The sequence below is a fragment of the Ahaetulla prasina genome, chromosome 15 (assembly GCF_028640845.1).
Source record: "Ahaetulla prasina isolate Xishuangbanna chromosome 15, ASM2864084v1, whole genome shotgun sequence".
NCBI classification, from domain to species: domain Eukaryota; kingdom Metazoa; phylum Chordata; class Lepidosauria; order Squamata; family Colubridae; genus Ahaetulla; species Ahaetulla prasina.
Genome location: NC_080553.1, coordinates 2,418,760 through 2,445,417, shown reverse-complemented (window position 1 = coordinate 2,445,417; position 26,658 = coordinate 2,418,760). Strand labels below are relative to the sequence as shown.

At 43.2% G+C, this 26,658-nt stretch overlaps 2 protein-coding genes across 2 annotated transcripts; one reads left to right on the top strand and one right to left on the bottom strand.

The window, feature by feature from the left end:
* The first annotated feature begins 243 nt into the window (after positions 1 to 243).
* DYNLL1 (dynein light chain LC8-type 1) lies at positions 244 to 6,440 on the top strand. The gene is made up of 3 exons (XM_058158385.1): positions 244 to 376; positions 3,061 to 3,198; positions 4,556 to 6,440. Exons 2-3 carry the CDS (start codon positions 3,067 to 3,069, stop codon positions 4,691 to 4,693), a joined length of 270 nt encoding a protein of 89 aa, XP_058014368.1. The 5' UTR covers positions 244 to 376; positions 3,061 to 3,066; the 3' UTR covers positions 4,694 to 6,440.
* A 1,077-nt stretch (positions 6,441 to 7,517) lies between these two features.
* On the bottom strand, positions 7,518 to 16,944 carry COQ5 (coenzyme Q5, methyltransferase). The gene is made up of 7 exons (XM_058158384.1): positions 16,750 to 16,944; positions 12,715 to 12,864; positions 12,084 to 12,308; positions 10,330 to 10,436; positions 9,792 to 9,880; positions 8,027 to 8,138; positions 7,518 to 7,927 (listed from the first exon to the last, which is right to left on the bottom strand). Exons 1-7 carry the CDS (start codon positions 16,898 to 16,900, stop codon positions 7,826 to 7,828), a joined length of 936 nt encoding a protein of 311 aa, XP_058014367.1. The 5' UTR covers positions 16,901 to 16,944; the 3' UTR covers positions 7,518 to 7,825.
* Between the last annotated feature and the right edge of the window lie 9,714 nt (positions 16,945 to 26,658).

The following is a 26,658-nucleotide window of genomic DNA, read 5'->3' as shown; positions in this document are numbered from 1 at the left end:
GCAATAAAATGCGACAATAAAACCCGGAGGGAGGCGGGGGCGCCGCAGCCAATGGGCGGCGAGGCGTATTGTTGCCGCCAATGACCGTTGCCTGCGGGACGGAGCTCGGCGCGTTGGGCGTGGCGGCGGCGGCGGAGCCGGAGGGGAGGGGCGAAGCCACCGGCCGGGGCGGCATTCGAGGCTTGTCGCGGGCGAGGCGGGCAGGGCTGCTGAGCGAACGAGCGCGCGCGCGCGGGCGGCCTTTTTACCTCAGTGCGTTTACCGCGACGGGGGACCCGGAGGAGCGCCGAGGTGCCAACTTGCTCACCGGCTCCACCAACGTCCCTTCCCGCTCTCCTCGGAAGCAGCCCGGCAGCAGCGGCCGCACCACCACACGGTGAGGGCCGCGCCTCGGGACTACATCGCCCATCGGGCTGGGCCGGGCCGGCGGTTCTTGGAAGCTCCCCGGGCGCCGCCGCCGCCTCCTCCTCAACCCGGAGCTGCCCCGCCGGCGGTGGCGGACGACGAGAGTAACTAAACATCCCCAGCCGTTGGTGGGCCCGCTGGTGGACTATGGGAGTTGTAGTCCCACCACGCCGGGCTCGCTTCTCTCAGCCTCGGGAATCCGTTTCGACCCACGTGGGAGGCGTTCTCGCCGGCTGGGAGGGAGCGGGAGAGCCTGGCCGAGGGGGGGACGCCGCGCAGCCTCGCCTCGCCTCCGCCGGAATCCAGGAGACTTCGGGCAGCATCGCCCGGCGCCTTGGCCGCCTCCAGCGCCTCCAAATCGGCCTCCGGGCCTGCCTTGCGGAGGGCTTGGAAACCCCCCCCGTCCGCATCTGTGCCAGGAGACGCACCGGTCGAGAGCCACGTTTTATATATAAGGGGGAAGAATATATATATATTTATATATATATATATTCTTTATATATATATATATATATATTCTTTATATATATATATATATATATATATATATATATATATATATATATATATATATATATATATATATATATATATATATATATATATATATATATATATATATATATATATATATATATATTCTATTATATATATATATATGGCCAGGTGTCTTCCCCCTTCTGAGATTGCAAGGCATCTGCGGCTGCCCTGCGTGGGGACACCGTGTAGGAACTGCGAGGGGGGCTTTCGGATGGGGGGGGGAGAAGGGAAAATGGCTTAATTCGGAGGCAAGGAGCGATCGTGCCGGCGCCACAAGGACCTTGGAGAGAAACGGGGGAAGGAGGATAAATGGCGCAGAGGGGTGGGGTGGGGGGGAACCTGGTAGGGATTTTGGAAGGGTGATCCGCAGGATAGCTCGTGGTCTGCCTAATTGCTGGCTTTTTTTTTTTTTAATAAAAAAGTTTTATTTTTACAATCATATCAAATAATTCATCCAATGTACAATTATATACAATTAGTCGGGCTTGCCCAGTCACCACCCCCCTTTTTAACTCTCTTCCCTCTTCTACCTTCTTCTACCTTCTTTCCAAACCTTCCTCTCCTCTTATCTACCTCCTCTCCTCCCTCCACCCTCCACTCCTTCTCCCTCTTCTACCCTTCTTCCTTCCTCTTCTCCTCTTTCCTACCTCCTACTCTCTCTTTTCTCCCTCCCCACCTAATTGCTGGCTTTTGATGGGCCACTTTAAAGCGCTCCCTGAGGTTTTAATCTGAGGTTTTATCATTTTGCTCTTAATAAAATATAGGTATATTGCTTTATATAAATTGGGTTCCTGAACCGAACGGTTAATAGTGTCTAAATAGAAATAATATTTACATCCTCCAGTGCTTAAAGAACCTACCGGCTACAGCTTTTCAATAGTAACATTCTTGTTTAAAGTCTAGTATAAGCACTGTGAACAAATGGACATAGTTCAGGGTTGAGAGCCAGTTAGTTGCTTAAAGAGGAAATCCTACTGAGACAGTCTACAGCTAGTACTAAAAATAGCAAGGTTTCTCCCCACTTCCTTCAGGGAAGATGGAAATGGTGGAGGTTGATTATCTACAGAAGGAAAGAATAGTTGAATTTGAGGGGATCTTCACAAGGAGTGGTGGTGGGCGGTGGTCTGTGACATTGAAAATTAAGATACTTTTTGTGGGGAGTAATAGTGGTTGAATGGTGAGGTCCATTGGGTTAGGAAACACATTCCTAGATGGATTTGGTATGAAGGGGTTAACATTTGGGATATACCCAAGTGGACTATGGAAATAACATAGAGAATTTGGCAAAATTGGTATGTCGTGAGCATAAACTACCAGCCTTTTTGTGCAAAGAGCGTAATTGCGCACCTGCAAATGGGTGGAGTAAAAAGAGATGCCCAGGAGCAGTTAGGTATCTGCTTTATTACAAGGCAATACATGCAACATAAAGATCCCCGTGTTGCTTATTTTAGTAGTGTATAGGTTGTAACTATGCTAGAGAGGAAAAGTCTCAACGTCTCTGATTTCATGAGCACATACACAGTCTGCCTTCTTCCAGAATGTTTGCATATTTCAAACAAATAGATAGTCCTTGTTGAACAATCACTATTACAACAACTGTTAAAAAGTTTGACAGAACTGAACAAGGCGTTTTATGACTGTTCCTAGTAATTGTGGCCGTTGCAGTGTTGTCACATGATCTCTATTTGGGTGCTTGGCAATAAGCTAGCAGTTATTGTTGCAGTGCCCAGTGCTCACATGATCACCATTTGCAACCTCCACTACTGGCTTCTGGTGAGCAAATACAATGGGAAGTCAGCAGGAGGTCGCAAGTGATAATCATATGATCATGGGACACTGCAACTATGCTGGATTCCCCTATTGAAAGCAACTGGGGACTGTTGTAACTGCTGTAATAAATTGGCAGTCATGTGATGTCATACTTTATGACCACATCACTTAGTGCATCATTAAATGATAACTGCCTGTATAGCTAAATATGAATAGATTTGTTTTTCTCTCTGGGCTAAATCTTTGTGTTTTAAAAAGACCCTGTTCTTGCTTCTAAAAATTAATCTTTTGAATACCTTGTTTGCAGAACGGATGAATTAAATAATGATTTCTCATTCTTTGTAGGTAATCATGAGTGATCGAAAGGCTGTGATCAAAAATGCAGATATGTCTGAGGAGATGCAGCAGGACTCTGTGGAGTGTGCTACACAGGCCTTGGAAAAATATAACATTGAGAAAGATATTGCTGCCCATATAAAGAAGGTAGTGCTGAACCATCATCTCATATTACTAGCTTAGAATTTTAATTTAGAAAAGAAACTACCAACAATATAATCTAAACTTAATTTATAAATTAATATTAAAGTAATACCAAGTCCTAACTGGCAAAAAAGGTATTATTTATGTGCATAGAAAGAAAATTTGTTCACAGATGGGACCATTTGTTCACAGATGGGACCATGGTAACAAAATTTGCAGGGTGAGTTTGAAGGCTTCTGGAAGTAAAATTCTCTACATCAGAAATTATTTGCTGCATTCTTATCCTTAGCCTGTTTCAAGGAAGGCCAGACTGTTGCTTCCAGTATACTTCAAGTTTGGGGAATTTACCTCCAGAAAGTGTCAAATTGTTGAATGACAAGGTCCTGAGGATGTTTAGCATAAACTAGAGGGAGGATGGAAGTTTCTGGAGTTTTTCAGAATATACAGTTCTTAAATCTGTGGGTTTTGTATAATCTTAATTGAACCACAGCTACAATCTTCTGCATTTGGCTGACTAGTGAGAGTCAAGATTCAGTATAGAAAAGTGCCAAGTGATAAAATATTTAAACTTAATGCCTTAACAAGTGCAGCAGTTCAATGTAATATCCAGGGTGCATAGATTAATATGAGATATTAGGTTTACGTAAAAGATAACTGAGTGAAAAGGTATGTGGGGTACTGATAAAAACCAGTTTAATGATGCTAGTTCATTTTTTTCAGTGCATTAGTCATATCTTTCAGTAATGAATGTTGAGCCCTACTCTTACTATTATTACTCTATGTACTATGCTTTTTTGGTATATACAAATCCTGCCATGTGGGACTACAACATTTTTGACTCAAGAATATTCAGTTGCTCTTCTGAACTATGCTGTTCCAGAACTGATTCCTGGCATGTATCCTCATAGGGAACTACATGGGCCACTTCCATGTAGTTTGCTCCTGGATCAGTGTGGCCCAGAGGCATGCAAGATACCAGAATGTCCCAGAAATATAAGACTTTGCATCTCTTAATACTTTCACATCTAGCTGACAGTATTGTTATCAGTAGCACATACTGATTTAATCTCTGGGAAAAAATAATGCATATATGCCTAAAGTTTCCCTACGAACTGCAGAATTGGCTAACGTAATCGTATGAGTTCTTGCATTTTATTATCAACTCAAATTTTTAAGGGCTTGGGGTTGTCACCTTTTGTCTACACACCAAAAAGAGAATTGGTGAAAAACTTAGGATATGCTAGGCCTTAAAACTAAAACTTGCTTCAGTAACTTGGAATAAGACATGCTTTTCAGTATAATAGATTGAATGAAAATATTAATATCTATGATGCTAAGATTTTAAGGGATTCTCTTCCAGGAGTTTGACAAGAAATACAATCCTACTTGGCACTGCATTGTGGGAAGAAATTTTGGCAGCTACGTGACTCATGAGACCAAACACTTCATCTACTTCTACCTGGGTCAAGTTGCTATTCTCCTTTTCAAATCTGGTTAGAAGTATGGGAATTTTTCACCCAAATATGCATTCGGTTACAGGACTGCACGCTAATTCCAAATAGACTGAAGTCTTCAGCCTTCCCCAGGGAACATACCTTGATCTTCAAGCCTTTTGTTTTAATGACAGGTACTCCTATGTACCAATTTGTGTTTTTGTTGTGGCCATAAAAAATAGCAAAAAAATAAGCTTGTATGTATTTTTTTTCTAAAACAAACTAGCCAAGTTTTCTAATAAAACTGTTGGGTATTCATCCTTTAACTTACTCTAATATTTCTATATTTGGGGTAGCTCTTCCATAGGACTACTGGGGTTCTATATTACACTGAAGCTGAAAATTGTTTAGCTAGCGTTTTCCAAACTTAACTCCAAGGTTTCATAGAATCAGCCTAGGTTATTATATTTGAGTTAAAATTTGAAAATGCCTTTCCGTACCAGCTAATGTATCTAGGTTTCTTGTGTTTAACTTTATTGGCTTCCGATGCTTTTTAAGCACAGCTATTAAAAGAGCACCTTAGACACAAAATTAGAATTCCTTCTAATTCAACTTCCTTTTGAAGCACATCTGTGCAAGAGAATAATATCCTGTAATGGAATGATTTAAACAAAATACTTGAAATCCTCTATGGAATTTATAGATGCTTAATGAATTAGAGGATTAAAATTAATTACCATTTGACATCTCTGTATATGTCAGAAAAACTGTACAGAGTTTGTTGCCTCTATTATACAAGCTTCAACTTTAAGGATTATTAACCTTATATGCTAGATAGCTCAGTACAATCATACTGTATATTAACACAATACTTGATAAAGACCTGAGATTGGAAGAAAGTCTAGCAAATTATCTCATGGGAAACGAGTGAATGTTTCAGTTCATTTTAAGGACTAGAGCATCCCATATTTGGAAAAATGTGTAACTGCACTTCACTTGATAAGAGATCTGATTGTCCTGCTTATACATGTACTTAATAGATTGATTGACGTGTTGCAGGATCAATAAAGTTAGGACAAATAGCATGTTTAATTGAGTATCAAGTGTCTCCTTTAACCTTGAAAGTTTAAAGCAATGTGTATGAGGGAAGCATCCCATGGAAATAATAAGAATGTGCATTTGTTAAGATACAGTTCAAATAGTACATGGGACTTCCTTAACTATCAAAGAGGGGATAACACTAATAGCAGTAGTGAAATTAAGCATGGAAATGTTTTGTGCCTTTTAAATGTAAAAACATGTTACCAATGGCAACTTCTAGATTATCTAGACATTTATTATCCAAGTTATTTTAAAAAGTTTCAGCTTTCTTGTCCTAAAGATTTGCTGGTTTATTCCTTTTTCCATAGGTATATTGTGCTTGGAAGCAGGTTACTCCTGTAAACTGTTTTGACACTCTTAAACTAATGTGGCAGAGTTTATAAGATAAGAATTTGGTGCATGGTAGTATCCAACACAGCACAAGCTATTCTAAGAATACAATGTATATCTACTTTAAAATATTCAAATGTTGGCCAGCCAGTTCCAATACAGTACAGCAAGGGGCTCAATAGAGGACAGGCAAGAATCTCATGGCTATCAATAAAAATAGCTGAAGCTAAGGAATGCATAGCCTTTGGGCGTTTTGACTACCAAGCATAGCATTCTACCTGAGCAAGCTTGTGTTGCATTTATGTATACTATGATGTATTTAATGCTCTGTAGAGATGGGGCCTAATTTGTATAACATATTAAACAATTGTGTGGTATGTTCTGGGCTTCATACAACCTCAGTAATTTTCTTTTGTAAATCATTATCACCAAATGTGTATGTGTGACCTCAGAGTGGCAGCTCTCAGGTTGCTAGCCAGAAGCTAAGCAAGATCACAGTTGGTCTGGGCTTGGATGATAGAATTCCAGGGTTGTAGACCAGAAGAAATAACCAAGAAAGCAGCAATGGCAAATCTGCATAGTTGCAACGAAGCTGCATGGATGTGCTCATGGAATGTATTGTCTCAACATGGAGAGATTCTGCGTGTTAAAGTTAATCTTGGTTTGGTATCATGCAATTAAGTCATAAATCTTAAGAGCTGTGATGGGGAACCTATGACAGCTTTTCCTCTTCCTGGTGATCAGCTGGTCTTTTTGCATGTGGCAGTGCGGGAAACTAGAAGAGCTGGTCTTGCGTTTTCCTGCGTGAGCATGCGCAGCGGCCAGCTGATTGTCGCGTAAACATGCACGCTAGAAACCCAGAAGAGTAGCTGACTGAAACCCGAAGTTCAGTAGCTGAAACCGGAAGTCCATTTTTGGGCACATGGTCGAAGTGGCATGCAGAGCTATGTCGCCTGGCACGTGCAGCGACGCCCTTTCCTGCCCTGGGCGGCTCCTCTTCCGGGTTGCAGCCCAGATGCATGCGCACTCCCTTTTTGGCATTTGGTGCTGAAAAGTTTCACCATCACTGCTTTAGAGTTTAATGGTACATATCCTATTGAGCTAAGCCAGGGCTGTCAAACTCGCAGCCTGTGGATTGGCCGCGCCCAGTTTAGCAAAGGGGAAGTCGTGATATGTCACGTGACTATGGCATGACAACACGAGTTTGACATCCCTGATATAAGTTAGTCTTTAAGCTTGAGGGAAAGCAGATGGATTTACACACTGCACCATATCTGGATAAATCACTAGCTTAGAACATGTTGTAAATTGTGTAGGTGACGAGAGACTATTCAGAGGTTTGCAAACTTCCCAGAAATTTGCAGACAGCTGCTACCACCAGAATGAATTAAGATTTTTTTTTCTTGAATATGCCTCATCATGTAAAACAACCTGCATTTCAAGAAAACAAAGAAACAATTGAAAATTTAAATAGTAATTTTAATATATAAAGTAATCCTACATCTCGATAAAAGTCTGGACCTTTAGAACAGTAAACGTGGCTTCCATTCACTTCTTCCATTTCTTCGGCCACACCTCAGTTGGGTGACACGATTAAAATATTTCCAAAGGGTGTACAGTACTTTAATGTTGAGGTTTCAAATGAACTATATAGTGTCCAGTAAAATCAGCAGTTTTAAATAAGCATAGCTGGAAAACAGTTGCTTTCTTTTGTCCCGACTTGAAACTTAATGTAAGTGCTTTTCCTTCAGTACAAAGAAAGGTAATCACAGCTTGAAGCCAGAATGAATGGCCACCATACCTGATGTCAGGTTTTGATAGTCCACCTTCAGAAAGCCTGCTTCTTCAATAAGTTCCTTGAACTGCTCCTAAAACAAAACAATGATAAATGTAGCATTTAGCGCTAAAACTTCTGTGTATAAAACTGAAATTTTAGTTTTTAGATTAACCTGGAGGTCTTGTTTTACCTGTGTTGGAAAGCGCCTTATGCTTTCTACAAGATACTGGTAGGATTTCCAATCACCAGCAATAATTTCTCCCAGCACAGGGATAACTTGGAAGCTATAGAGATCATACAGACTGAAAACAAAATTTTAAAAAATTAACATACTGGAGTAGACCAAACTTTCCACAAGCAGTTTGACTTCAGGGACAAATTTTCACATGTTGAAAGTAAACTCTGAACAGGGCCCCGACAGGTTTTTGTTTCCCTTTGAATTTTCTTGGGGAGAGGGACCTGCTCTTTTCTAGCTACTTCATAAAGTAAGTCCTCGACTTACCAGTGCTCACTTAATAGCAATCAGACTTATATACCACTTCACAGTGCTTTACAGCCCTCTAAGCGGTTTATAGAGTCAGTCTCTTGCCCCCAACAATCCGGGCCCTCATTTTACCCACCTCGGTAGGATGGAAGGCTGAGTCAACCTTGAGCTTGTGAGAATCGAACTGCCAAACTGCTGGCAGCCAGCAGAAATAGCCTGCAGTACTGCACTCTAACCACTGTGGCTCTTATGATTGTTTGAAGTTATGATGGACTCCCAAAAGTTATTTACAACCTGGTTCTGAAGTTGCAATGGCCACCATCCATGGTCACATGATTGCATTTTGAGTGCCCAACAACTGGCCCACATTTGCAGCCATTTGCTGCATCCTGCAGTCCTATTACCATAATTTATGGCAATTTGGCTGAAAACCACAATTTCTGTTAGCAAAAATGCCACATGACAAACAATGGGTTTGCTTAATGAGTGCAATGTTTGCTTAACTATGGATTCACTTAACGGCCAGTAAAAATGGTCATAGTTGTAGTTGGTCATGTGATGACATGCTTTACAACTGTCACAGGCAAGCTCCATTACAATCATACATCGAGGGCTACCTGTACATGCCATGGAGGTGTTGCCACAGCCATAACATTAAGGCCTAGGCATAAATAGCATTCATTCAGTTACAGTGCCACTAACTTCAAACAGCCACCAAACAAATGGTCATTAACCAAGGACTACCTGCATATCGTCTGCAAAGATGATAACCAATCAGTCTGTCCACCTTTTTCTCCTAGTCATTCGTGAATTTGCATTATCAAATTCTATATAAGGTGTCATTCATTCTTCCCTTTTCACTACATAGAATATTACATCTAGTCCAGGGCATTGCATTTGACTGAAGACACTTTCCTAGTTTTTCAGATCAAACTATTAAATTACTCACCCTGGCTAAGAAAACACTCTATTTCTGCTTTTTACTGTTTTCCTAAACCAGACCTGGCGGGAAGAAGGAAGGAAGATGTCACCAACTGAAAAAGACTATCCTGAATGAAATGTGTACAGGTAGTCCTCACTTAAGGACAATTGGGAAAGGAATTTCCATCACTAAGGGACGTAGTCCGAAAATGCAATATCACGTGACCACACTGCTTAGCAACAGAAAATCCAGCACTTCCAGTTGCCATTAAGCAAGGATGTCACGTGGTTGCCATAAGTGATGGGCTGGCTTCCACACTGACTATGCATGTAGGAGGCCAGCGAAAAAGAGGGCAAAAGGCAATGTCATAGCCATGGGACACTGACGTCATAACTGTGTGCTGAGCCCCACTCAAGCCACAGACTGACCAGTTGTCTGATGACAAGCCATGCTGTACTAAATTCAATGAACAGGAAATATCTCACACTGTCACAGTACTTATTTGCTTAAGGGGGAATAAAAAATGAAAAGAAGATCCTTCATTTCAACCTGGAAAGAAGGGAATTGTTGACGTGACTGAATTCAAGGCAGAGAAAACGCCCTCCTGGTTTCAGGACTCGATAAGCCTCCTGAAGCGCCTGGAAGCACACAGGAAACAAAAAAGAAAAGAAAACCCACCATAAGAAGGCATATTCCGATCCTTTACATAGCTGTATTCTGAGCTCATGACTTTTGGGGAGGAGGAAGAGATTAAAGATTTATCTAGATTAAACAGTAGCCTATTAATTGCTTGAAATTTTTGAAACCTTTTTTCCAAGATTCGTCACTGAAAGACTGCCAGGTTGGAGCAATGAAGATGATATAAAAGGTTTAAGCGGTGTAACTGTTAGGGAGAAGATGATTCAGGTGCAGCTCACTGGGTGACTTCGGACCAATCTTAGTTTCCAGCTACCTGACCAGGTTATTGTTACATGAGGTGGGACTAGGAGGTGCAGGAGTGGAACACCGCCTTGAGTGACAGGAGAAAAGGCAAATATAAATCTAGCAGCCCTCCCCCGAATAGACCCAAAGGACCACACACACTCACCTGCTCCATATGAGTGACATTTCGGATACCAAAAGCAATTGTGTAAAAATCAAACTTGTCGTCATCGAAGGGCAGATCTTGAGCATCCCCCACCACCCAGGACAATCCTTCAAAGAATGAGAAATGGAATCGGTCGGTGCCCATTCAAAGAACCTTCCAAAGACATCTTTCATTAAAAAATCAACCTTGCTTGTTAGAATAAAAAATAGCTTCGGTGCGGGGTGTGTGTGTGTGTGTGTGTCCCCATTTTATCTCCCAAACACCCAAGCTCAGTGTTAGACAAACTATAATTTTTCTCCACTTCTATAGCATGACTTTTTATTTCTGAATTACCTAGCTGAAACAGAGGAGAGGGGACACATTTCTCATTCTAATTACTGAAAAAATGGGCTGGACCCCTACCTATGCTTAATTTATGTTATCCTATCACTAACCTTATAGGGCAGCGTTGGCGAACCTTTTGGGCACTGAGTGCCGAAATGGGAGCATGCGCGCATGTGCAGGGGAGCACTGGAAACCAGAAGAGCAGCTCCCCGGTGCGCACATGCGGGAATGCCAGAATCTGGAAGAGCAGTTCTCTGGCATGCCGGGAAGCTGAGCTTCCGGTTTTTGACGTGTGCATGCACACCAGTCACCTGGTCTTCTGGTTTCTGCCATGCATGTGCATGTGAAGACCAGCTGGCCGGCCGGAACCTGGAAGAGCAACAGGGGATGGCTGGCATCCCCGGAGAGATGGCTCTGCATGCCACTTCCGGCACACACGCCATAGATTTGCCATCACAGTTATAGGGTATTTTACCCAGAAACCACGACATAACATTGCATTCTGGCTGGGTTATACATCAGCTCTGCTTGTCAATGATTATTGTAGAAAGATTTGTTGTTATACATGCCATTTATGCTCAAGCAGAATAGACTTTATTGTCTAAATCTAAAAGTCAATAAATAACTTTACTGTCATTTTGAATGTACACTAATCGGCATATATTAAAATGAAATTTTGTTGTATACAGCTCTCAAAGGGTCTCCAACTCCACCTCCACTACATAACCATGACAAAATAACTACAAAATTATGCATATATCCACATGTATGGCACAGAGTAACAGCATGTATTGAAAAATCTGCCAGCAAAATGTACAAACTATCTGCCATATATGAGTAAGTGGAAGCTTGAGGTCAGATCGTAGTTCCCAACGACGTTCCCGGTCAGACAATCCAAATATCGTTCTGGTGGCCATATATTTTCTTTTAAGCTTCACCCCAAAGTGCTTTCATTCTTTTGCCCAGCTGGATCATGACAAAGGCTTCCCAAAGAGAAGCTCTTAGAAGTTAGAGCCTTGAGCTCCTTCATCCTTTTCCTTGTTTGAATGAACGGAAAAGTTTCAGAGTCAAAAGGAGAAAGGCAAAGCGCATGCTCCCGGAGCGGGTTGTTAAACCGGTTGCAGCCCACCACCGGGTGCGTTCCAGAAGAGTAAGAGGCAACTCAGCCTGGATATCAGGTGTGAGAGAAAGAGAGAAAGACAGCCCCTCCCTAATAGTTGAGTCCCCAGTAGAGTCCCCCGTCAGGCAAAACATGGTCTACAGGTGTAAAGCAATAAAGAACCTAGCTGGGAGAATTGTCACGTGTCATTTTTGGTTTGGAGGCCTGACACTTCCCTGTTGTACTTCAGAGGGAAGAGGGCCAGGATTCCTTGCTTCACAAACACCCCAGTCTTGATTTAAATCCCCCGGTTGAAATAATAACTTATTACCTTCCGAGTAGCCAAGCTGCTGAGATTTCTGCTTCCCAACCTTCACCATCTCTTTGTTAATGTCACAGATCACTACGTGGGATCCCCCTAGCGATCCATTCTCCTCTTCCTGGTAAAGCTGAGTAATCTCCTGCCAGGATAAATTCTGATGGGATCTTAGCTTCTGCTGGATCTGATACTCCCGCTGGGAACGAACATAATTGATAAATCGAAAGGCGATGTCACCTGAATTTGTTTTGAAAAGAAGATTCAAAACGTGAGATTTCCTTTTCCGGAAATTAAGTAATGTGAAGGTAAGAATGGAGGTATTGCGCACGAATCATTCAAACCACTCCTTCCAATAGCTTGGGATTGCTGATTGAGAAGTACAGTTCATGCGCGCGTGCACACACACACACACACACACACACTCTCTCTCTACATTTATTGTTCTTGTAATTAACCACTGAAGTTCATTTGAAGGCTACACATTCTCAAACTAAACTAGATCTGGATGGAGCTGGTGAACATTGTGAAAGACTGGACAATCTTTTGTCCGGGATGGAACAAGGACTCCTGCCTTGGGCAGGGGGGGTTGGACTAGAAGACCTCTTGAGGTCCCTTTCCAGTTCTAGGATTCTATGGCACTTACCCGTCCCACCAGCAACGTCAATTAATTGGGCTCCTGGATAAGGGTTCATGTGACGCAGTAGAGCATCCTTCCAAACACGATGGATTCCCAGACTCATCGAATCATTCATGATATCATACTTCTTTGCCACATTTTCAAACACCTGGTAAACTGAAATTTTCAAAATAAGATCAATTCTGTTATCTACACCAGGGGTCCCCAACCCACGAGCCACCGCCCAGTACTAGGCCATGGCTATTCAGAACCAGGCCATGCAAGCAGTGGGTAAATGTGGGCCCCCTCTGCTTGTGGGGAACCATCCTTCTTTCCCTCCCCCACCCCACACCCACCACTGGTCCGCAAAGCTGGAAAAATTGGGAATTGCTGATCTATATCATTCTGACAGAAATCCAATTTCCAGGAATATCTATATATTTAAATAACATACTATAAGATTAACCAAGCATGTATCTGTCCCATAGATTTTATTTGTCAAGTTTCTAAACCATCCAACTCCAAATAACTGTAGATAGCTCCACAAGATTAAAACACAATAATAAACACAAGACAGTACAAGACAGTATAAAATGATTGGTACACTGGGGAAAATAAAGGACAGCCTATGTTCACAAAAAGGTGCTTCTTCTCCCTAGGCTTGTAGAAATAGGTTTTTAAAGATCACCTGAAGGCAGGCAAATTTAATTGATGGGATCTGGACTCTGTTGGAGCAAATAGGACAAGCAGCTTCTATGAAGACAGCTCTGGCCAATGCCACGCAAAGACAAATTATGTCTCCAAATCTTTCTACTGGTCTTCATGTCTCAAATACCCCGTTTGAGATCCTGATCCATGCTCTCCAGGCCTGAAATTTGATCCACCTCTTTCCTCGAGATGATTTCCCCCTTTATAGAGGAAACTTCGAAGGTGCACATAACTTCAGGAAACAGAAACCTTTGCTGGGCATGCATGTTTTGAAATGACCCCACTTCCAAATTGCTCCTTTTTTATGCAAAACTATGGTTTGGCAAGAGAACTATTGTTTACAGTGAAAGGGAGAAAAGGCAGATCAGAGATAATTGCCAGTTAACGGGTGCTAATCATTTGCTTAAGATATAAAACTGCAATATGATATAAATAATATTTAGACAACTCTTCAATCTGTTTCACAGAATCATGGAACTGGAAATATTTTGGCTGTGAGGTCTTCTCTGCTGCTCAAAGCAGGGATTAAAGCATTGCTGACAGGTGGTTGCCTAGCCTCCACTTCAGCACATCCAAAAGTGGGGAATCCACTACTTCTCTGGATCTCTTGATAGGCAGCCAGGTCTTCAAGAGTCTCTTGAAGGCAGGCAAAACAGGGGTCACAGGGCTCCCTGGGGGAGCGCTATTCCCAAGAGCAGACACAGCAGTTCTGAAGTAAGCACTTTCTATCATAAAGACTTACGGGCTTATAACTTCATTAAGAAGATAACCTTTATTGTCGTTTTTTACTGTCAGCATACAGGCCCACATTAAAAATGAAATTCTGTTGCCTGCTGTCAAAAGAAAATATATACCCATACTATATATAACATAGATGCACAGCTGCTGTACACACATACACATTAATCACTGTCAATTTGGAATACACAGCGGAAAGAGGAAACTTGAGCGTTCTCAAGGTTAATGCTATATGGAACAAAACTATGACTGAATCTAGATGTTCTGCTTCGGATACTACAAAGCCTTCTCCCGGAAGGTAAGAAGGAAAAAAGGTCCTGAAGAGGATGTGTAGCATCCCTGAGAATCCTGCAGACCCTGGTTAAACATTGCTTGTATGCTATGTCCTGGATAGAAAGGAATGAACTACCAATAATCTTTTCTGCCATCCTCACTACTCTGCACCGCCTAATGCTTCCAAACCAGACAGTAACGCAATATGCAGATAACAATAATAACAATTCTACTACTATTACTACTACTACTAATAATAATAATACAGATCCTATGGAACAATGCATTACACGAGACAGAAGAGGGATTCAACAGAGATCTATGCCACAATATTATAAATCTAATTTTTATTCCACAGGTGTACAAACATTTATAACAGCTCTGAAAAAAGTGACATGAGAAGCCCTTGCCTCTGACACTTTTGTGACCAAAATTCGGATGCTTGGCATTATGACAGTTCGGCATTTAGGAGTCAAGTGATCACCTTTTGCAATCTGCCCAGACAATTACAGACAAGAAAAGTCAACGACCACATTGAGTCACTTAATAACAGTGAATGGAAAAAAGGTCATTATTCAGGTGCAATTCACTTAACTGCCTTGTTTAACAATGGAAACTCTGGTCCCAATTGTGGTCGTAAGTTGAGAGCTACCTGTAATTCCTAAGGATCATGCTAAGAATGAAAGCCTTTAGGGGGCTATCTTTTTAAAGGCCTGCATATGACCTCTCAGAAGAAAACCTTTAAAAAGAGAAGTAGATTTGGATTTAACATTAAGAAAGCAGGTATTTGGCATAGCTCACCAGACTAGAATAGAATAGAATAGAATTGTATTGGCCAAGTGTGATTGGACACACAAGGAATTTGTCTTGGTGCATATGCTCTCAGTGTACATAAAAGAAAAGATACGTTCATCAAGGTACAACATTTACAACACAATTGATGATCAATATATCAATATAAATCATAAGGATTGCCAGCAACAAGTTATAGTCATACAGTCATAAGTGGAAAGAGATTGGTGATGGGAACTATGAAACGATTAATAGTAGTGCAGATTCAGTAAATAGTCTGACAGTGTTGAGGGAATTATTTGTTTAGCAGAGTGATGGCCTTCGGGAAAAAACTGTTCTTGTGTCTAGTTGTTCTGGTGTGCAGTGCTCTATAGCGTCGTTTTGAGGGTAGGAGTTGAAACAGTTTATGTCCAGGATGCGAGGGGTCTGCAAATATTTTCACGGCCCTCTTCTTGATTCGTGCAGTATACAGGTCCTCAATGGAAGGCAAGTTGGTAGCAATTATTTTTTCTGCAGTTCTAATTATCCTCTGAAGTCTGTGTTTTTCTTGTTGGGTTGCAGAACCGAACCAGACAGTTATGGAGGTGCAAATGACAGACTCAATAATTCCTCTGTAGAATTTCTGTAGATTTCATTCTATCCTTTTCAAGGGTCTGAATGGATATATAGAAATGTGGTTTCATATAGCTGGATGGAAATTTGGAGGTCTTCCAGTCCAACCCGCTGCCCATGGCAGGAGACCCTATATACTATTCTAGTCTCTCCTTAAAAACCTCCAGTGATGAAGAACCCACAACTTCTGAAGGCAACTTCTGTTCCACTGCTTAATTGTCTTCACTGGCAGGAAGTTTCTCCTTAGTTCCAGGTTGTTTTTCTCCTTGATCAGTTTCCATCCATTGCTTCTTGTCCTGCCTTCGGGTGCTTTGCAAAATAACGCTGACCCCTTCCTCTTTGGGGCAGCCCCTCAAATACGGAAACGCTGCTATCATGTCTTCTCCAGATCTTTTCACTAGACATACAACTTTTCACTGCAACTGTTCTTCATAAGGTTAACCTCCAGCTCCCTAATCCTCTTTATCGCTCTTCTCTGCACTCTTTCCCGAGTCTTCTTTGCATCGTGGCGAGCAGAACTAGACAGTCCAAGTGTGGCCTTTACCAGTGTGGTATAAAGCGGCATTATCCACTTGCCAGCACTAATCCCCTCTCATTCTTGCCTGCCTCCGCCCAGCCTTCCTGATAAACCCCCCACGCCCTGAGCTCAAGAGGCCACCCGGGGCTGACAGTCTGCGCTTCTACCTTTCTACTTGCAGAGAGAGAGAGAAAGAGAGACATTCTATGAGCCATCTAGGACAGGGGTCTCCAACCTTGGTCCCTTTAAGACTTGTGGACTTCAACTCCCAGAATTCCCAGCAAAGCTCCCAGCAAAGCTCCCAGCAAAGCTGGCTGAGGAATTCTGGGAGTTGAAGTCCACAAGTCTTAAAGGGACCAAGGTTGGAGACCCCTGATCCAGGAGGTCGGGCGGTTCAAGGGTTCCCGGGCCCAGCCCCTCACCTTTCTCTCCTTTCTCCTCCTCCGACACCTCCTGGAACCCGAAATGCGTAGTTCTGCCGCTGCACAGACCCCGCGAAAGGCCCCACCAAAGACCCCGAGGCCCGCAACCCACCCAGCCGCGGCCCGCGACAGCTAGCACGGAGGCCGCCATCTTGCCCAGCAACGTGACGTCACGCGCAGGATCTCTCTCTCTCTCTCTCTCTCTCTCTTTTCCGCCCACCCGTCCCTTTTAGGGCCAAAGGCGGCGGAGGACGGAGCATGCGCACGCGCGCGGGGCTCAGTTGTTTATCCCCCGCCTGCCGGTGGCTGCGGTCAGGCTGCCGCGCGAGAAGGGGCGGGGCGCTCGCGGTCACGTGTGCGCACTGGAAAGGCCACGCCTTCCCCCAGTTTGACACCCGACACACTCCGAGGTCGTGTGAATGGTAGTCGGAGTTCCTTCTGCGAGGAGGACGGGGGAAGACGCTTTTGAGGCTCCTGGCTTACGGTTGACTCAGCCTTCCGTCCTTCCGAGGTCGGTAAAATGAGGACCCGGATTGTTGGGGGGGGCAATTTGCTGACTCTGTAAACCGCTTAGAAAGGGCTGTAAAAGCAGTATATAAATCTAAGCGCTAATTGCTGTTAGTCAGCAACGCTAATTTGGGTTGCAAACCTCCGGATGACAGCTAGGTGACATTCCTGATTTTTACTTTTGCGGCCATTCAATAGTTGTCTGATTTTTTACAGTTCGATATTATTTAAACCATGGTCTATCACAGTGGTGGTCAACCTGGTCCCTACCGCCCACTAGTGGGCATTCCAGCTTTCATGGTGGGCGGTAGGGGTTTTGTCCCATACTGAAGCACTTTCCTTTTTTTAAATTTAATTGACTTTTTAAAAAAAATTCATAGCATTATTTAAAAACATTTTCATTAAATTTTCATAAAATTCCCCGTGACCATTTAAATTTCTTTTTTTAAAAAAAAAAAGTTTTACTTTCATTTTTCAACAACCTATTCAATGTACAGTCTCTTATTCAACATTAGTCATTAACTTTCATTTGTTACTTATTCGGACCTGCCCAGCTACCACTTCCTTCCTTAACAAACCTTTCCTCCTCCCTTCTCTACTTTCTTCTACTTTCTTCGTCCTTCCTCTCCTTCGCTTTTCTACATCCTCTCCTCCTTCCCCACTCTTCTCTTCCACCCTTTTCTAACCCTCTCTCTTTCCCCATTCTTCTTCCTCTCCTTTCCCCCTCTTCTACCTCTCTCTTTCCTGCCTACTTTCTTCCTTTACTCTCTCTACTCATCTCTCCCTTTCCATTCCCTTCTAAAATGGCAGCTGAGCACCCCGATTTCATTTCAAATTATTTCTATTTCTTAATTACTTATCTTCAATCATTCCTTGTTTAAGAAGAAAAGTTTATTGATTTTTTTCCTCTTTTTGGTAGATTATACAGTTTAAAAATGGCTCTTAAGCAAACAGAACTAACTACTACTAAAATCTTGGAAATTTCTTCAGTTCAAATATGGAAAAAATTTTTACAGGAACTTTTGGAGGCTTATCTTTTCTTAATAAGTTTTTAAACGAGATTTTTACACCAATATATTAAAGATTGGAAATTCTTTATTGTTAGATGTTAAGCTGATTGGTGAGCAGATGGTGGAAAATGTGTAAGATAGAAGACAAGGGGAAGGAGAATGCTTAAGATGTGATTTTGATGGTATTTTTTATATATATATAAAAAACCCGAACAACCAAAGACCTATATACAAACACCCGTGAAAACCTCAGAAAACAAATAAATATATATATATATATATATATATATATATATATATATATATATATATATATATATTTATTTATTTTGAGGTTTCACGGTGTTATAGATCTTGTTGATTCTTTCTCCGTAATTGGAGTGTCTTGGCGGCGTTTGACGAAGTCTCATTCGTCATCTTCAGGCTTCAGCTTCGTGCTTCTTGCTCCCAGAAGCACGGCTGAAGCCTGAAGATGACGAATGAGACTTCGTCAAACGCCGCCAAGACACTTCCAATTTTACACGGAGAAAACCCGAACAACCAAAGACCTGTATATATATATATATATATATATGTCTTTGGTTTGCCCATGTGAGAAGTGTCTTGGCGACGTTTGAAGTCTCATTCGTCATCTTCAGGCTTCAGCTTCGTGCTTCTGGGAGCAATGTGTGATCGCAGCTGTTTCTTCCTTTAACCGCTCACCAGCAGTTAAAAGGAAGAAACAGCTGCGATCACACATTGCTCCCAGAAGCACGAAGCTGAAGCCTGAAGATGACGAATGAGACTTCGTCGAAACGTCGCCAAGACACTTCCAATTTTACACGGGAGAAAACCCGAACAACCAAAGACCTATATACAAACACCCGTGAAAACCTCAGAAAACAAATATATATATATATATATATATATATATATATATATATATATATATATATATATATATATATATATATATGGTTTAATTTTTATAACTGATCTATTTTGGGTATAAGTTATAGGTGTTAGTTACTATTTGATATATGTGAGGTATAAAGGAATGGGAAGATGGAATATCGTTTAATTTTGGAGGACAGATAGAAAAATTTATGAATTTGGATTAAATATTATATTTGAGAGACTGTTTATGGATGTAACGTTGGTATTTGGTCAAACAGAATTTAATTGTTATAATTGAGATATTTTGGATATAAGTTACAGGTATAATTTTAATGTTATTTGACATATGTAAGGTAAATTGAAGAAATATTAATATTAGCAATGGTATTTGATTTATGTAAGTGATATTAAAGATATGAGAAGATAGAATATTGTTAATTTTTGGAGATTGGATAAAAATTTAAGAATTAAATTTAAGAATTTAAGCTGGAAATATGAATTATATTTGGGAGACTGTTTAAGGAAGAAAGGTATATTATAAAAGAATTTCTAATGAATACTGGAAGATGAAACATCGTCTTGGTCTTGATGATGAAGATTGGATATTAAAAACTATATATTTTATTGAATTTAATTGGAAGATTCTGAAGACTTTAGGAGTGGAATGGACTGATATATATTTGGTGTTGACTGATGAAGACTGGATATTAAAAACTATGTATTTTATTGATGAACTGGAAATACCAATTTAATTGGAAGATTCTGAAGATCTTAGGAGTGGAATGGACTGATATATAATGGACTGGAAGAAGAATGTACTTTTTTGTTTCTGGAAGGGGAGTTAAGGTTTTAGAGAGAGGAGTGACTATGGATTATGATTTATATTGTATTTTAATTTATGATTGTTAATTTTATACCCTGTACTTTGTTCTGGGAAGTCTGGGGGGGGAGGGAGGGGGGAGGGAGGGGAAGGGGGAAGGGGGGGAGATGAAGGATCAAAGTAAAAGACAATTTAAATTTCTGATACTATTTGTATCGCCTGCACATAAGTTTAGTTCACATTACGTAAGTGAAACTAAATGGCGCTATAGTGCGACCGCAAACAAAGGAGCCTCGTCCCAGAATAGCTCGCGCATCTCCCCCCACACCACCCAGCTGTAACAGACAAGCAGAGCTGGTAGCCGGTGCCCCCCCCAATCCAATCCACAATGCGCGAGAGTCATGCGCAGATGACGATACACGGTGCATTACTGTGGAACCGGTGGGCGGTTAGAAAATTTTACTACTAACAAAGATACAAAAGTGGGCGGTAGGTATAAAAAGGTTGACTACCCCTGGTCTTGCACATTGTTTCTCAAACTTTAACAAGTTTGCTATATGGGGAATTCAACTCCCAGAATTCCCTAAGTGGCTGGCTGGAGAATTCTGGAAGTTTAAGTCTTCACATCTTAAAACTACCATGTTTGAGAAGCACTGGTTTACCCTAGGGTGAGACACAAACACTCCCACTGGTTTAACATCAGGTGGCAATGTGCTCTTTCCAAACAGGGCTACTAATGATGGAGCTGGTAGCCAAGTGTTGAATAACCAGTTAGGCAAAACCAGTTGAACCCATCGCAATTTGTGTGACCTCAATTCCTGCGGTTACTTTATGCTTCTATTGTATTGCAACAATCTGGACATTTGGGTTAAGGAAATGAGCCTATCCAGGGGAACCAGTTGAAACAAAGCTGTTGGAAAGCAGGAAGCTGGACCAGGTGGACTTTGTTCTGTGAAGAATGCAGATGCCCAAGAACTTCACCACTGCCTGGTCTTCAGACAACAACCTGTTTATGGATCAGGAGATTATTAACAGCAACTGTCCTAATGGACAGGCTCATGCCTGTCTTTTTCCTCCTTCAGATTTAATAGTGTTGCAGAGTTATAGAGTATAATACTAATTTCTGAAATCACTAGTCTGTCAGAAAGAAAAAAAATGGTTCTGCTCTTCCCTGACAGAGAAGTTCCAAAAAATAGTCATAAGGCAGGAATGATTGAGCCCATGGATGCAACATCCATATGAAACCTCTGGGTGAAGGCATCTATTAGTTTGGGGTGAGGTACCGTATTGTTTTATCTGCATTCTGATCTGGGCCCATAATAAAATACTGTTCCTGGTATACTAAAGCTGCTATGCAAGTGTTGAACCAATGTCTGAAGGGCTGATTTAGTAGAAGCGGTTTTAGAGTAAACCCAAACAAAATGGGTGCTTTTTGTCCTTAAACATCAGGGAGTTCAAGAACACTGGCCCTAGTGATTGTTCTAGACAAGGGTCCATCCCCTAAATAAGCTGATATGTGATTTGGGGGTTCTGAATTTCAGCTCCTGCTTAAACTACAGTTGAAGGTGAAGTCTGTCTTTTGCCCAACATCCACTGGTGCACCGGTCATGGACATTCCAGAGTCAGTAGCAATAATTCATGCCTGTCATCTCTGGGTCTTGACTTCTGCAATATGCTCTTTGCAGGCCTGGACTTGAAGATACAGGAAGTGAAGTCTGCTTCAGCATATACCTTGCAGTAGTTGCACTTATTATCAGGAGGTTGCTGGGTCAGCATGGTCTAATGATTAAGGGATTTGGCTGGCAGAAGAAAACCTTGGTTGAAGTCTACCTTGTAGGAAGCCCCCCCCCCAATTAAAATATTCTTTATTCTCAATATTAAAGAGAGGCAAGGTAGGATATTTCTCCAAAGGAGAAATGGAGAAACATGTTCTTAAAGGCAGAAAGCAGCCCCAGTCTTTCTTAATAGCCTGGACCAGAAGCCTCCAGTCTATAGAGATGGATATTTTGTACCTATTAAGAAAAACTGGGTCAATCTATTCATAAACTAAACACCTTCATGATGGGATTAAGAATTTACATTCTTCACCCAAATTCTGGATTAAGAATTTACATCCCACACCCAAATTCTAAGGACAGGATATGACTTTTAGGACATAATAGAATTAACCCACCACCATTAGAATAGCAAAAGGCACAAGGCTCACTGTATTGCACAATCCCCTGCAGCATCTCAGAACCTTATAAAAACCCATCCATTCATTCCTAAACCAAGGGGTCAACCACTCCAGAAATATTGTTGTTGTCACTGAAGTTTCTGGAAACCAAATAAACCTTTCCGTGCAGCCATTCAGCTTCCATTTTATTTCCAGCGTCTTTCTCCTGCCTTGGAACCAGACCGGATTTTTCTTCCAACAACCTGCAGCCATTGACACCTGTGTATTTGGGAGCTTATCCTCTCAGTTCCATTTGTACAGAAAGTTATTGTAGGGAAAAATTGAAGGAAGGAAGGAAGGAATGCTGGGTAAGTGGAATGATCTGTAGGAATGATGACCTGGCAGGCAGGAGGAAGACCTGCAGCCTAGATGGCAGTTCAGCCTGCAAGTGGAAGAAAAGCATAAGAAATGCTTTAGAAGACACCCTCCCTAGTTTTCTGGAACTGAAAAAGAAAGGAGAGGAGAAAATCTTCCAGTCTTGTAAGATTCTGTTTGGGGTAACCTTACAATAAAAATAGCACTGATGCTCTGATTGTGCTTTTTATCTGGAAAGATAAACTTGATGTTACCTTGAAGAGATAACATCACCCATGCAAGACTTGAAGTATACTATTTAGTAAGATTGTATTAATATTATTCTCATCTTTCCTATTACCAATCTCCTTCTCTACTTATGACTATAACTTTGTTGCTTGTACGATTTATATTATTTTGTTTCTAATACAATTTATGTTGATTGCTTATGTAGTGTTCTATGACTATCACTAAGTGTTGTATCATGATTTATGATGTATTTTTATGATAGTGATCATGATTTATCACTTATGACTTTTATGTACAATGAGAGCTTACACACCAAAAACAAATTCCTTGTGTGTCCAATCACACTTGGCCAATAAAGAATTCAATTCCATTCCATCCCCATTCCATTCCATCCTATTCTATTCTCCTAAATATTCTCAATTCCATAATATATTACCATGAGCTCTGAATAAAAGGCAGCATATGCATCAGATAACAGGATTTTCTGCTTTTCTAGCTATTTTCACTACTTCAAAATGCATCCTTGTTCATCCAGGAATAAAGATGCATAATTGGGTCTACCATACTGTTGATACCTAGGGAGATACCGGTACAATATTGTAGTGGTCTTCAGGGATTGTCAGATAGGGCAGGGAATGGTAAGTTCTCTATTACCTAGTGTTTTTCAGTATTGCGAGCTAACTCTGCCCAGTGCCAGGAGTTCGATTCTCACTAGCTCAAGGATGACTCAGCCTCCCATCCTTCTGAGATCAGTAAAATGAGGACCCAGATTGTTGGGGGCAAGAGGCTTACTCTAAACTTAGGAGATTGCTGTAAATATGTAGATCTAAGTGCTATTGGTGTTGCTGTTTAAGATGAGTGGACTTCAACTCCCAGAATTTCCCGGCCAGCCATGAAATTCTGGTATTTGCCTTGGAAGTTGAAGCCAACTCATCTTAAAATTGCTATGGTTGAAAAATACTGCCCCAGAGGGTGGTACCAGGCGAAGGTTGTAGAGAGTATGGTGGCATATCAGTTTCCCTTACACCTGGATGAAACTGTCTATCTAGACCCGTTCCAGTCCGGTTTCCGGCCCGGTTACAGCACTGAGACGGCTTTGGTCGCGTTGGTGGATGATCTCTGGAGGGCCAGGGATAGGGGTTGTTCCTCTGCCCTGGTCCTATTAGACCTCTCAGCGGCTTTTGATACCATCGACCATGGTATCCTGCTGCGCCGGTTGGAGGGATTGGGAGTGGGAGGCACCGTTTATCGGTGGTTCTCCTCCTATCTCTCCGATCGGTCGCAGACGGTGTTGACGGGGGGGGCAGAGGTCGGCTCCGAGGCACCTCACTTGTGGGGTGCTGCAGGGGTCGATTCTCTCGCCCCTCTTGTTCAACATCTATATGAAGCCGCTGGGTGAGATCATCAGTGGCTTCGGTGTGAGGTACCAGCTGTACGCTGATGACACCCAGCTGTACTTTTCCACACCGGGCCACCCCAATGAAGCTATCGAAGTGCTGTCCCGGTGTCTGGAAGCCGTACGGGTCTGGATGGGGAGAAACAGGCTCAAGCTCAATCCCTCCAAGACAGAGTGGCTGTGGATGCCGGCATCCCGGTACAGTCAGCTGCAGCCGGCGCTCACTGTTGGGGCAGTCATTGGCCCCGATGGAGAGGGTGCGCAACTTGGGCGTCCTCCTGGATGAACGGCTGTCCTTTGAAGATCATTTGGCGGCCGTCTCCAGGAGAGCTTTTTACCAGGTTCGCCTGGTGCGCCAGTTGCGCCCCTTTCTAGACCGGGATGCCCTATGCACGGTCACTCACGCCCTCGTGACGTCTCGCCTAGATTACTGCAATGCTCTCTACATGGGGCTCCCCTTGAAGGGCATCCGGAGACTGCAGTTAGTCCAGAATGCGGCTGCGCGGGTGATAGAAGGAGCCCCTCGTGGCTCCCGGGTGACACCTATCCTGCGCAGACTGCACTGGCTACCTGTGGCCTTCCGGGTGCGCTTCAAGGTGTTGGTGATCACCTTTAAAGCGCTCCATGGCATAGGGCCGGGCTATTTACGGGACCGCCTTCTGCTACCGAATACCTCTCACCGACCCGTGCGCTCTCACAGAGAGGGACTCCTCAGGGTGCCGTCAGCTAGGCAGTGTCGTCTGGCGACACCCAGGGGAAGGGCCTTCTCTGCGGGGGCTCCCGCCCTCTGGAACGAGCTCCCCCCAGGACTTCGCCAACTCTCAGACCTTAGAACCTTCCGTCGTGAACTTAAAACACACTTATTCAGGTGCGCAGGACTGGATTAGATTTTTTAGTTTTTTAAATTTTAAATTTTAAATTTTGTACTGATTTTAATTGGTTTTGTTATTTTTAGTTAAATTGGCCGGTTAAATATTTCATTTTAAAATTATTTTAAATTTATTGTCTATCTATGTATTTTAATAAGGCTGTACACCGCCCTGAGTCCTTCGGGAGAAGGGCGGTCTAGAAATTTAATTAATTAATTAATTAATTAATAAATACCAAAAGCAATCCGATGAATGCAGGGAAGCAGGAAGCTATTAGGAGGAACTTCTTCAGACAAAGTGCTGTCAACCAATGGAATAGCTTGCCCCATGAGGGGGAACATTGCCCTTCATTAGAAATCTTCAGAGCCTGCCTGAAATGTTTTATTTTGCAAACTCTGCTCCAAGCAGGAGGCTGAAGAGAACAACCCAGCTTTTCTAATTCTTTCCTTTTACAGAAATAACCATTTTGCACGGAGACCTGGAGCCATATTGCTCACAAAGTTATGTGCCCTGGCCGGTTCAGCCACCATTAATCACTTCAGCAATGAAATCAGAATTTAGGTCATGAATAAGGCAGGAATGTGGAATACGGTTATCCTCCCTGCTAATCCAGCCACGTGAGAGTTTCACGGTAAAAAAATGCAGAGTTTCTCCGGAAGTCTTACTGGGAGCCAGGGGACTTTATTTATTTATTGGAATTTGTCAAACATAAATGAGAAAAAGAATAAGAGGATAAAGATGACAGGGACGATAGGCATGTTAGTGCAGGGGTCTCCAACCTTGGCAACTTTAAGCCTGGAGGACTTCAACTCCCAGAATCCCCCAGCCAGCAAAGCTGGCTGGGGAATTCTGGGAGTTGAAGTCCTCCAGGCTTAAAGTTGCCAAGGTTGGAGACCCCTGCGTTAGTGCACTTATGCATTAGAAAAGTTAGAGAGCCCAGGAGCGCGGCCATCCAGTCTTCAGCCTCCCCGGGCATAGGAACCGAGGAAACAGCCACGTATTTCTGCCACCCGCAAAAAATGGCCCCAAAGCTCGGCCTGCCAAACAAATCCCAAAAGCGCCTCTAAGCCTACGAGGCCGCTGGGCGAGTCTCAACCGGTGCCTGTCGGGAGGCGTAGTTTTCTCTGGAAAGGAGGCCGGCGTGTGGCCCCCTCCGACCGCTGAGGGAGGAACCACCGCGACCAGCATGCTTCGCGGCGCGTCCCGCCCCGCCCCCTAGAGAAAGGCTCCATCCGGGCCTTCCCGTCACGGCGGTGGGCGACGTCGCCATTACAGGCAGCGGCGGCGGCGGCGCTGAGGCGGACCGGGCGGCTCCCCTTGGCCGCGAACTCCCCTTCTCGCCACTCACGAGGCGCCGGCGCAAGGCCGGGCCTGGCTTGCGGAGGCCTCGCGGGCCCCCGCGCTCTCCCGAGGCCGCTCCTCCGTCCGCGGGGCGCAGGCCCGGCCGCGCCAGGCGGCCTCTCTCTGTCTCTCTCCGACTCGGCACCGGAGCATTGCGGTGGCCGCGCACCGGCCCGTTCCTTCCCTCGCCCGGGCGAAGCCGTGAGGAACATGTCGCCATGAGGGTGGCCGAGACGACTGCGCTGCGCCGACCCCGCCGCCGGGCCATGAGCCTGGGCCTCGGCCCCAGCCGCCAGCCGCCCTCCCGCCCGCTCCATAGCGGCGCCCCCGCG

Excerpts from the sequence above, each read along its gene's own strand:
- COQ5 (XM_058158384.1), bottom strand. The coding sequence starts at position 16,900 with ATGGCGGCCTCCGTGCTAGCTGTCGCGGGCCGCGGCTGGGTGGGTTGC. Across the intron at positions 10,437-12,083 it reads GCAGCTTGGCTACTCGGAAG|GATTGTCCTGGGTGGTGGGG; the intron begins GTAATAAGTTAT and ends CATTCTTTGAAG. Across the intron at positions 8,139-9,791 it reads AACAATTCCCTTCTTTCCAG|TCTGTATGATCTCTATAGCT; the intron begins GTTGAAATGAAG and ends TTTTGTTTTCAG.
- DYNLL1 (XM_058158385.1), top strand. The coding sequence starts at position 3,067 with ATGAGTGATCGAAAGGCTGTGATCAAAAATGCAGATATGTCTGAGGAG. Across the intron at positions 3,199-4,555 it reads TTGCTGCCCATATAAAGAAG|GAGTTTGACAAGAAATACAA; the intron begins GTAGTGCTGAAC and ends ATTCTCTTCCAG.